At 38.0% G+C, this 13,298-nt stretch overlaps 1 protein-coding gene across 3 annotated transcripts in view; it reads right to left on the bottom strand.

The window, feature by feature from the left end:
* Positions 1-13,298, bottom strand: part of camkmt (calmodulin-lysine N-methyltransferase) — a 379,453-nt gene that overhangs the window by 349,109 nt on the left and 17,046 nt on the right. For 2 of the 3 annotated variants that reach the window (XM_043695646.1, XM_043695648.1), the window contains exon 3: positions 12,748-12,812. In XM_043695646.1, the coding sequence (XP_043551581.1) occupies positions 12,748-12,812 (65 nt within the window). The remainder of the gene's footprint in view (positions 1-12,747; positions 12,813-13,298) is intronic. The other variant, XM_043695647.1, reaches the window with a different exon arrangement.

Below are 13,298 nucleotides of genomic sequence, written 5' to 3'. Positions count from 1 at the left end.
ACTCTTGGCTGAGATACCAATGCCTGATTTAGGTGGTCATGGATCAATCTCACTTGAGACACATGCACATTAATATTGTCTAAGGTTTTAGTGCAGGATTGCAAAATTGGTAAGCAGTGAAAGATGCTGTGTTTGGAAGAGATTATATGTTTGATTAGATTAGATTCCCTACAGTATGGAAACGGGCCCTTCGGCCCAACAAGTCCGCACCGACACTCCGAAAAGTAACCGATGCAGACCCTATATTTATCCCTGACTAATGCCCCTAATACCATGGGCAATTTAGCATGGCCAATTCATCCTAACCTGCACATCTTTGGATTGTGGGAGGAAATCAGAGCACCCAGAGGAAACTCACGCAGACACGGGGAGAACACGCAAACTCCACAGACGATTGCCTGAGATGGGAATCGAACCCAGGTCCCCTGGTGCTGTGAGGCAGCAGTGCTAACCACTGAGCCACCGTTGAACAAAATTCCTGCTCAAGTATGGGATAAAGAACTCCTGGTTTGATTTGAAGTAGAGCAGAGACGTTTTCCTGGTGCACTGGACAATATTAATTTTTCCAACATCACTGCTAAAACAGATTAATTTGCCATGTATTCAATAGCAGTTGCAGGATCTTGCTGTGCATAACTTGTCTGCCATGTCAAATAGATTACAACAGTAACTATACTATGCACGAAATTCTATTCAGAGAAGGTACACCTGACTAATTCATGAGATGAAAGGTCACAAGAACAGGTTGAGCTTGCATCTATTTAAGTTCAGAAGATTGAAAGGTAATCTTATTGAAATATACAAAATCCTGGAAGACTTGAAGAAGTGAATACTGAGGTAGTCTTTCCCTTTGTAGAAAGTCTAAAGTTGACAACAATTTTAAAATGGGAGGAACAGCTTTTTAGACTGAGATGAGGAGAAATCTTTGTCGCAGAGCACCGATAGTCTTTGGAATTCTCTTCCCCAGTGCAGACTGGGTTTTTAAATACATTTGAGGCATAGTTAAATAGATTTTTGATTGGCAAGGAATGAGGATTATGCTGAGCAGACAGAAAGGTGGAGTTGAAGTCAAAAATAGATCAGCCATGATTTTCTCAAATGGTGCAGCAGACTCAATGGGTCACTGGCCTATTACTGCATCTAATGCTTCTGTTCTGATCTATGCAACAGATAATTCATTGACTGTAATGAGCGTAAAACACCCTGAGTGTTTACACAAGTTGCTTCATCAAATCCATTCAACTTCAGAGGAACATCTACTAAAAGGTACAGTTTAAAATCTGATTAAGCATTATCCGTTATTCCCATTATAAAACATACCATTAATGAAACAAAACAGAATAATTTTCAAAAAGAAAGTGTTGATGAAGTAACATTCACATCATACTCATTCTAAATTTCTTACCTTGGTACCTACCTCCAGGCCCAACACCTCCATGGGTAACCTCCATCAAGTTACCCTTCTACAGAGTCTCCTAGAATATTACACTGCAAACATAACATTAGCCCTACCTAATAACTTTCTGTGTGACGGTCTTTCATGCTTATTTGATCCTTTGGCCTGGGGCAGCTAAGGATATGTTCTAAAGAAGACATGACTCTTTACTGTTGCAATCTTGATCTACTTATCTCAATCTGTACTCTCAGCATATCCTTCCATTTTTAATTTCAGATGTATCCTCTGCAGCTGAACTAGACCATGTGTCATTTATATCAGTTAAGTCATTATTTAACGAGTTGAGCGACATTCTTGCACATACTTCCCGATTGGCATTGGTTGTGCTTTACTTTCAGTACACCTAATCTTCCAGAAAGCACATACAATGAATTTGGAAATCATAAAAATCCTTAAAAACACAAACCTCCAAAAGAATTTTAGTGATCTGCTCAACATCCTCTTTTTGCAGCTGCAAAACATTGCTAATCCTCAATTCAACATTTACCTGCATAGTTAAGATTTCAAAACAGTTGTAAGCATTTGAACTAGACATTTGATAATGTTAGCAGGAACCAATACCCAACTGTTTGCCCTTAGCAGGCTTTGCATGTAAATTATTCATTTGGAATCAGGGGTCGTTTATTGATGGTGAAAACTGATTGAAAAAAACCCACTGGTAATTTGATGATGGGATTAAAAAAAAATTTAAGTGTGCACAACAGCACTTCTAGCCATAAAAAAAGGAAAAAAAATCTAATTTTTCAGCACACAAAATCATGATCCTAGTAATCTTTATTTTTTTTGAAAACTTATTCACATAACGTGGACACTGCAGGCTAGGCAAGCATTTATTGCCCATCCAAGAGAACAGCTAAGAGTCAACCACCTTACTATGGGTCTGGAGTCACTTGTAGACCAGATGAGATAAAGATGCAGTTTCCTTCCCGAAAGGAAATTAGTGAAACAGAGGGGTTTTTCGACAATCAACAATAGTTTCATGGACTCAATTCCACATATTTTTTGCTGAACTATAATTCCACTTTCTGCCATAGTGGGATTTGAACGCACCAAGTCTCAAGAACATTACATGGGTCTCTGGGCTAACAGTCGAGTGATAATACCACCAGGCCATCGCCTCTCCAATCTGATTCTGATCCTACTATCAAAGTGCACGTTATTTAGAAGAACCATTATTTCAAAAGATTTTGAAATGTTCTTGGCAATCATTTGAAATATATCTCCCATCTCCTCCACTACATACAAACATGGACTTATTCATGTGTTGGGATATTAATGGTGATCCAAGCTGTGCTAACCATGATTAGGAGTAAATTTAACAGCAATTTCTGCCATTAGCACATTTGCAAAACTGGGAAAATCCAAACACTGCTGCAAGAGATCCTTGCTCCTTCGTTGGGTGTATTTTTGCTATCAACAGACTGAAAATGATTGCAACATGAAGTATTTGGTCTCTAGTTTCACATTAAAAATGACAGAAAAAATTAGGCTGGTGCATTAGAAATGAATGAGTTTTTAATGGAATGATAAGAGATAGTTACCGCCGAACTGCTGATAACTTTGAGCCTGGAGACAACTAATTTTCTAAGTACAAGGTTTTCATTCCGTCAGAAGAAAATTAATGGAGACTTTCCAAAAATTAAAACCAGAATAATGTTTGTTTCACTTTTTCTGCCTGCCACTTTTAGCTTTGTCCCTTAATCATCTGTAATTCCCAAAGCTGGACGATGACACGGAGATTCAGATAGGCAGTCTCAAAAGCTGGGTTGATATGGTCAGAAGTTCATCTAAAGGCCAATTACAATGTGGTTGCAAACGATCTGGTTCAGCCTTAACCAGCTGCCAAGGAGAGGGATTGAGTCAGTCAGAGGCTGAAGCAGGTTTTGCAGCAGTGATGCCTTCAGTGATGCCTGAATGCCTTCAGTTTTCCAAATATTGAGTTGGATTAAGGTTCTGATGAGAAAATTAACTGGAATTACAGTTCATTAATTTTGTTTAAGCAATGAATGCCAAACTTCATTTCAAAACTGGCAATTCATTATCACAGCACAGACAATGATACAAAGTAAGATTGATACTTTACAGTACCACTTATAAACTTAAGATTTTTAAAAATAAATTTACTACAACATATTGAAGGAAATACCTATTCATTTATTTTTTGGAAAATGCAATTAGAATTACTGTAACTGCACATGGTAAATACATTATTTAGTACTTTAAATCTGCCTTCTACATATTCAGAGATTTTTGATCAGTTTATTTGGGAAGAACCTCTCTCTTTTTCTAACGGAATGGTGTTCCTTATGAAGACAACTAAATTTCATAATCTTCAAATTAAAGAAAATAGCATGACAATATGTTCTTTATGCCTCTAATTAGTCCCTGAAATTAGCCACAAAAGGGGGAGGCTGAGGGCGAGATACATTCAAAAGATAGATATCAATATTATCAACTAATCAAGAAAGGAACTCTTCAATGGCTCTGTTCCAACCAGTTTTCATCCTAGCTATAAAAACCTGCTATGGTAGCAAAGCTTGCCCTCTAGAGGAATCCAGAGGATAGCACATCGCTAACATTAAGGATTTGTAAGTATTTAACAGCACGTTTAGCAGACAGCAATGCACTAATATATTAAAATATACAAATAGCTATAAAAATTAAAATTTAGACATATAAGTTGACTACAAGTTATAAAATTAAGCATTGTCCAATTAGGAAATGTGGTGTCATGTGTAACTGTGCAAATGTTACTTGACATTTAATAGTCTGAGCCTGGAGATTCACAAGATCTTGCTGCTTGAAAGTAAAGATTGCTTCATTATTTGACTATTTGCAAAAGAAATTGAACTCAGTGAGGATTCCCAAATCTCACCAAATGAAAAGAAAGAGATTGTTATAAAGCAGTTAGAAATGACTGGGCTCAAGACACTTACCTTAGAATCCCCTGTAATTATGTTCGGGATTGGCTTCCAACAACCTCAATGATTTTTGAATAAGTGTGATTCCAGCCAAGGGTTACTTCCCCAATTCTCACTGACTTCGATTTAACAAGGGCTCCACGTTGCAACCTTGATTAAATGCTGCCTTGCTGGTAAGCACAGTCACTATTAGCTCAGCTCTGGAATTTAGCTTTTTGTCCATGTTTGGAGGAAAAAAACCATAACAAGGTCTCAGGTAGTCTGGCCCCGAGTTGTTGCTGGTTTCCAGCACTGTCAACAATAATTTGTGTCACTTTGTTGAACTATGAGAGTATGTAAATGGAGTATTCATTGGTTAGGTTGGATTTCTCCTCCTTTATAAACTGATGCAACCTTCCAAATCATTGGGTAGATGGCAGTGTTTTCGCATTGCTAGCTGGGCTAGATGCACTGGAGCAAGTCAGCAGCTTTATAACCAGAATGTCGTCATGGTCCATAGCCTTTTGCATATCTGGGATTCTCAACAATGGATGAATCAATTTCGTTGAAGTCTGCCTTCTGTGACATTTGAACTCTTGAAGGTCATGTTGGATCATTCACTTGCAACAAACACTTCAGCCTTGTCCTTTGCACTGATTTGCTGCACTCCACTACGTTAAGAATTATGTTTAAATTGTTCATGGAACCTTTTCCTCATGTTACTTGAATTGTCTATAACAATCATAATTGGGGCAGAAATACAGAACTTTAAGCTGATTTGTTAGTTGTGGAATCACTATCTCTCTGTCTATAACATGTTCCTTCTATGATTTCGCTTTGTCAGATTAGCATTTTATTTTTCTTTAAGTAGGCCTAATGCCAGCACAATCTTCCACAGATAAATTGATGAGAATAAGGTGAAATAATTTTTTCCCCCGATGTGTGTCACAAGCCCAATTTAGCAGCTAATGTCTTCTTTTTGACTCAGCCAGCCTCATTAAACAGCCAGTGGAAGCATGGTTGGCCTCCTTCTGCACCATAACATTTCATCAGCAGTGGTACTACTAAGCCACTCTTAATGAGGGACTAGGCCAAAACGTGGCTCAGAAAAAGAAGATTTAAGTTAAACTTTTTGGAATAATGTTTTTTGAAAATTGTGCCTAGGTTTGTAGACTCGAATATACAAATTACTGGGTTTTTTTCAATTATTACAGAGTGAATGAAAAACAGCATTAACTCAGTGGACACCAAGATCACTATGCCAAATTATTCTAAAGGCAAAATTAGTTAAAAGCAAGAGGAAAAAAAATGTAAACACTTACACTGTCAAAGAGTAAGACTGCAAGGCTTTCTTTTAAAAAAGAAAATATAAATGTATTGCCATCAAGTTGTGAAGCTCACTGAATGTTTACAAGAATGTGAGTGCTGCAACTCAATTACCCTTTGTGTTTGCTGAAAGGCATATTGCTTAAAGATTATGTTGGTGGCAATTGGCTTCATTATTACAGGAGATGGCATTTTAGGAAGCAGCAGGAGCTGATGCTCTGAAGCAAGTGATGACATGAATTTGTGACATTCAGATTGTTCAGTCTTAAAACCTACAAAAAAGGACTACAATATTTTCAGCATATCATGCAATACAATAGTCAGATATTATTTATCCCATATAACATTTCATTTTAATATATATTTATATTCAGCAAAATGATAACCTGTTCTTTAAAATATCTACTTTTTCTTTCCCACCTCATTGTCACATGAATGCTCAGCAGCAATAGTACAACTGAACTGGAAATTCAAATCTATATTCTTAATAAATCCAGCCTGTACTTTATAACAATGGATTTCTTAACTAGCTGAAAGATAAGGGTTACTGTACCAGAGAATCATGCACTGTTCATTTAAAAAGATGTTTCATAAAAAAACTATATAATCAGCCCCAGGATTTAATAGAATGATGGTTATGACAGTGAAATAGATATTCATAAGACAATGCGTGCGTGGTATTTGATCACAGGGTTATTTCAGAAACACTAAACATCAATTCTCATGAGAGATGAAGTTGGGAGCTAATTATGTCACACTCTAGCATGAGAGCTGTAACCGTGTAATTAAGAGCTAACAGCGTAATGTTCCTTGCATTATATTTCTGAGTCTCAGTAAGTGGAGAAATTGGAAGTGTTGAAGAAATTGGATGTGTTTCTGGAGAGGCCTTTAATTACTAGATTAAGTACTTTTGCAGCTTGAGTGCATATGCAATATGATTGGAGTTTTCTATGGTACCCCCAATCACATCTTTTTGAGTTGAACTACAGTTCCAAAAGCTTACATAACCATCCAGAACCTTGTTCAATTTTCAATTCTCCACTTGTCAGCATGCGCAGAAAGTCTTGACAGACTGTTCATAAAGGGTATAATAGTCAAACGTATTCGGATTTTGCTTAATATACATACAAGCATGTGCATTTTGCAATGTCGATCACTGGACTAGGAATATCAACAAGTAACCTGGATGATTATTTCCCTCCTAAACCCAGAGTCACTTAGACCAACAGTAGGTACTTTGGCCAAAGCAACAAAAATTTGCAGATGGAACGGTTTCTTTCTAGTTTTAATGATGCAAATCAGCAAACGAAAACATTAAGAACAAATCCATTCAGTTCATTGTGTTTATGTCAGTCAAGAAATGGCTGTCCAAACCAAATCCAACTTTCTATCCACTGGTCCTTAACCTTGTAGGTTACAAAAGATCAAGTACATATTCAAGTAAGTTTCAATGTGATGAACGTTTTTGCCTCTACTGTCACTTAACTCCCCTATAATGCTTCTACAATTACTTTAAATCAATGCCCCTAGTTATTAATCTCACAGCAAAGAGGAATAGGCTTGTTCTATACGCTCTATCAAGGCCCCTTAATTTTATGCAGCTCTACTAAATCCTCCCTCAGCCTCCTCTATACCGCAGAAAACAAGCCTAGCTTATTCAATCTTTCCTTGAAGCTAAAGGATTTCCATTATTGCCAATAAGTTCATAAATATCCTCTGTACCCTCTCTACTGCAATCAAATATTTCCTGGAAAGTGGCTGTAAAAACTGCATGTAATACTTTAGCTGTGGTCTAACTAATATTTGGTACAGTTCCATCCCAACCTCTTTCCTCCAATATTCTGTACACTGTCTAATACAGGAGAGTCCCAAATAGATTTCAGTCTTGGGATGTGATCTTTGCCAGCATTGGCAGCATTTAGCGTGCATGGCTAATTTAAATTAAAATCTCAAACATACTATGTGGTCATCACTGGCTGTGTCAGCATGTATTGTACATACATAATTGCCCTCAAGAAGTTGATGATGGTTTGCCTTCATAAACTGCTTTAGTCCATGTGGTATAGGAGCACCCACAGCACAGTTATGAAAGGAGTCCCAGGATTTTGACTCTACAACAGTGAAGAAATGGTGATAACAATACAAGTCAGAATAGTGTGTAGCTTGGAGGGGAATTTGCAGTTAGTGGTGATCCCACACATCTATTGCCCTTGTTTTACTAGGTAGCAAATGACACAGGTTTAGAAGATGCTGATAGACGAACTTGGGTAAGTTACTACAGTTCATCTTGTAAGCAATACACACTGTTGCCATTGTGTGTCAGTAGTGAAGCAAGTGAATGTTGTAAATGGTGGATGGGATGCCAATCAAACATGCTGCTTTGTCCTGGATGATGCTGGTTTTTGACTGTTATTGGGTCTCCACCCATCCAATCAAGTGAAGAGTATTGCACTCTAGTCCTGACTCGTGCCTTATAGATTATGGATAGTCTTTGGGATTATTCAATAAAGAACTCTGAGCGTCTAGCCTGGTTCTGCAGCCAGAAGACTGGTTCAGTTCCATTTCTGGTCAATGGTAATGCCGTTGGTGGTCAAGGAGAAATATTTAGATTCTGTCCTATTGGAGATAGTCATTGCTTGGCACAAATGCAACTTGCCACTTATCAGTACAGGCCTGTATGATGTCTGGTCTTGCTACCCATGAATACTGGCTGCTTTAGTATCTGAGGAATTGCAAGTGGCACTAGACATTGTACAATCATCAGCAAACATCCCAGTTCTGACCTTATTATTGAGAGGAAGGTCATTGATGAAGCAGCTGAAGGTAATTGGGTCTATAATACCTCCCTGACAGACTCCTGCTATAATGTTCTGGGATAGGTTATTGACCTCCAACAAAACAACCACCTTCCTTTATGCTAGGTACACTACTCAGCCATGGGGAATTTTGCTCTTGATTTCCATTGACTCCAGTATTGCAATATTACTGACTGCCAAATGCTGCCTTGATATCAAAGCATTTACTCTCAACTCACCTCCGGAGTTCAGCCCTTTTATCCACATTTAGACCAAAACTGTATTGAGATCAAGAGCTTAATGGCCCTTATGAAATCCAAACTAAGTGTCAATGAGCAGGTTATTGCTGAACAATTGCCATTTGACAGCATTATTGGTGACCTCTTCCATCATTTTATTGATGTTCGAGAGTAGCCTGATGTGATGTTAATTGGCAAGGGTGGATTTGTCCAGCTTTTTGTGTACAGGGATACCTGGGCAATTATCAACATGGTCAGGTAGGTGCTAATATTAAGCTGTTCCAGTACAGCTACAACTTAGGTCACATCTTATTCTGAAGTTCAAATCCTCAGTATTATTGCAGGAATTTTGTCAGGGGCCATAGCTTTTGCAATGTCCCATGCCGTCGACCATTTCTTGATATCACAGGGTGTAAAACTAATTTAATGAAGCCCTCCACTTGTGAAGCTAATGACCTCAAGAGAAGGTCAAGGTGAATTATCCATTTGACACTTCTGACAAAAGATAGATGAAAATGCATCAGCCTTTTCTTTTGTTCATTAAGTAATAAGATTAAAAGTATTTGTGGAGCTTCCTCCTGTGCATCGTTGTTCTATTGCCCACCACCATTCATGATTGGATGCAGTGGGACTTCTCGGTTGGACAGGAGGATCACTTGGCCCTGTTTATTGCATGCTGCTTCCACCGTATTGTACATAAGTAATCCTGTGTTATAGCTTCACCAAGTTAACACTTCATTTTGTTTTTACAGGTATGTCTGTACTGCTCCTTGCATGTCCTCATGCACCTTTGATTGAACCAAGGTTGGTCCCCTAGCTTGATGGTAATAGTAAAACAGGGGATATACCAGACCACAAGGTTACAGATTGTGGTTGTGCACAATTCTGCTGTTGCTAATGGATCACTTCATGGATGCCCAGTTTTGTGTTGCTAGATCTGTTCAATATCTACCCTATTTTTCACAGTGGTACACCACATATCGCAATGAAGGGATCCTCAGTGTGAACACAGGACTTGATTTCCACAAGGACTGTGCTCCTACCATGCATGAATGCATCTGCTACAGGTAAATTGGTAAGGATACGGTCAAGTCGTTTTTCCCTCATTTGTTTCCTTGCCACCTGCCACAGACCTGGTGAAGCAGCAATGTCCTTTAGGACTTGCCAGTACTAGTGCTACCTAGCCACGTTTGATCACGGATTTTGAAGGTTCCATCCTGAATATGCACCCTTGCCACACACACTATTTTTTGGTGTTCAACGTGAAGGAGTACAGAGTGAGAAGTTGACAGGTGCAGTAGATGGTAATCAGGAGTTTTCCTTGCCTATGTTTCACTGATGGCATGACACTTCATGGAGTCCAGTGTTAATGTTGAGAAGTTCCAGAGCAACATACTTTCAACTTTACATCAAAGTACTGCCAAATCTAGTGTGTCTGTCCCACTGTTAGTGTAATGGACGCTGTTTGTAAGTTATGATTCTGAGAGTATGAAAATATCAGGCTGTTGCTCGACAGTTCTCCCAATTCTGGCACTAGACCTGAAAGGAGGCCTTTGCAGGTATGATAGGACAGGTTTTATCATCATCTCCAATCACACATCTCTGAACTCATCTGCATGTTCCAATGTTTGGCTCACCTGACCAGTCCATTGATATCTTCCTTCAACATAAAGCTGACATGATTAATTGGATAGATTTCACAGTCAAAGTCCACTCATGTCAGTTTCAGAAGGCCAATCCTTTGTCAGCATGTCTTTGCTGCGGCCCAATCACTGCTCGTCTTGGGGTCACTGTTTGCTTTCCAAACCTCCCACTAGCAGCCCTCAATATCTTCCCACAATACCAACCAGATTATCAATTTTTGAATCATTTGCAAAATTCTTTATCATGCCTCCCACACACAATTCTAAATTATTAAAATGTATTCTGAATTTTTGCTTCCAAACTCTGACCCAATTTTAGACCAAATTTGCCCTTTTGCCTTAGTCCACATAGGTTTTTACTTTTCTGATAGCCTTAGGGCCGAACCAAACCCTTTGCACATTTGTAGTCTACAGGAATTTTAGCTACAATCTCATCAATCCTACTCGTTATCTCCTCAAATTTCAAGTCAGTCAATCCATGAACAAATCAAGACTGATTTTCTTTGATTAATAGTTGCCTTTCTAGATGATTATTACTATTCCTCAGACTATTTTTCAATACTTCCCCACCAAAGTTAGGCTGATTGGCCTGCATTAGCACAGCCTATTCTTTCCTCCCTTTTTAAGCAACAGTACAATTTTAGCAGTCCTCAATAACTCACTTCAAGGCACAGGGGACTGGAAAATGACCATTAAAACCTCTGCCATGTCCTCCTTTGTTTCTCTTAGCAGCATGAGATCTAATTCACATGTCTGACAATTATTCCACTTTCAAACCCCTTAATATTTCTTCACATGTTCTATTTACCAAATTCAGTATTTCACATTTTTCTTCTTTACCTCACTGTCAGCATCACTCCACGAAGAGAGACATAATAGTTCTTCTAAACTATGTGTTCACAAATGTTGCACAATTAAGTATTAAAATCATGCATGTGTTAATGTTACTTCCACTCTAACCCACAAGCAAAGAACTGGTAGACTCCATCTCAACATAAAATTAATGGAGGAGATTCAAGCCTGACATGATTAATTGGAAAGATTTCACAGTCAAAGTCCACTCGTGTCAATTTCAGGAGGCCAATCTTATATCAGCATCTGTCTTTGCTGCGGCCCGATCAATGCTCGTCTTGGGGGTCACTGTTTGCTTTTCAAACCTTCCACTAGCAGCCCCTGTCACGTCTTTGCTCTCCTCCTCCCTCTTGCTGACCTCGTATAGTTACATCAAACACTTGTAGGCCAAAACAGCAAGTTCAGATGTAGACTAATACACTAACTGCAACACTGTTGTCAAATATTCTACTTCCCATTTAGAGTATCATTTGTAATTCAGTACCATATACATTTAACTTGTCGGCATACTGGTGTTGATGTTCATAGTCAGTAACTGAGCAACTGAGTTGCTATTAGCATAAATCTATTTTACAGGCAACTAAGAGCAAGCATTCAACAAATAAGTGCAGACTACTATGAATCCAGGACCGTGTGCTAATTCAACGTCCAACCTAGTTGCTCCATCCTAATAAAGAAAATATAAATCATTGCTACGGACAGGAAAACTGCATCCTACCCGGTAGTAAGCAGACAAGTCTGTTACTTGTCTCATTCTCATTGGCCCCTTCTGGCAGCCTCCCTCAATGTCTAATCACCTGTAGAATTGGATTTCCTGTCCTAAATAAACAAAACAAGTGGTTCACGTTGTTCAAAAAGGCAACAAACATCCTGTAGATCATTCAATCCAGATGTAGTTTAGAGCCTTTGATATGACTCAGACTTGATTGATACATTTATAGTCCTAAAAACTAAATTACAAATTACAAAAATCTATTAATGTGCAAACATCACTTCAGTTAAACAGCTTAACCAGACGTCTTGTCCATCAGACATCCCCAACAAAACAATTAATACACTTGGTGACTATTCTTAAACCTAGATTGGTTTAAGATTTAAAAAGATTTAAAAATTACACACACACAGATAAGCACAAAAATTACAACAATGCACAAGAAGTAGGCATAAAGAAAAACAAAATAAAATGTGCTGCATAATTATGAACTTAAAAGCTGCAAAGCAATCTTCCTTAAATAGTTTTATTAGCCAATGTCTGAAGCGATGTACTGGTGAAGTAACAGATCTAAACATTAACACATTAATGCTGGAACTGAATATATTGTTAAAGAGGCACTGCTTTATCAGTGTCTTTGGCAATGTTCTAGTTTGCCAAACATGTAATATACCAGTTACAATCTGCATTACTCATGACATTCACTGTGGAAACATGAAATGACACATAGGTCTATGTCATACACAGTGCTTCTTTAAGAATTGTGTTATGCATATTTCCCTCAACATCACATCACAGTTGAACGTAAAATGAAATAAACTCACAGACATTTCCTGTGTTGTCAAAACTGGTGAGAACATCTTCAACATTCAGAGGGCCAACACTGTGTCTTAACAAAGTAAATGATTGTTAAGTACAAAATCTTCCCATGGTGAAAGATTTTTTTAAAGAAAAACAAGTCCCAATATGTATTTATTAATTATTACACAAACTGCATCACGCTGATTATAAATAAAAATGATATACATTTCAAATAAGATTTGATATTTAACCACAGTGAATAATCTCTACTGAGTTTCTGGATAACAACTGGGAAACTCTAGATATCAGTCAATCTAAATCTATCAGAAGAACTAATGCAGATGGTTGGCAAGGGCAGGCCTGGGCTAAGCCACATTGCCCCCATAAAGAGCTTTCCAATTCTCATCAATGCTCATATGTGAATAAAGGGTGTAACTAAAGATGCAAGAATAAAATGTGGAGCAACAACATAAATTGGTACAACGCCAACTACATTTATCAAACATATTTGGTATTGTTGTGCCAAAAGTTCATACAAAAATGGAATGCCTTTGGAATTAATTTATTGGGTGAA

The sequence above is a fragment of the Chiloscyllium plagiosum genome, chromosome 9, assembly GCF_004010195.1.
Source record: "Chiloscyllium plagiosum isolate BGI_BamShark_2017 chromosome 9, ASM401019v2, whole genome shotgun sequence".
Taxonomy (NCBI): domain Eukaryota; kingdom Metazoa; phylum Chordata; class Chondrichthyes; order Orectolobiformes; family Hemiscylliidae; genus Chiloscyllium; species Chiloscyllium plagiosum.
The sequence above is the reverse complement of the archived record's forward strand: the minus strand, read 5'-3'. Positions and strand labels throughout refer to the sequence as shown.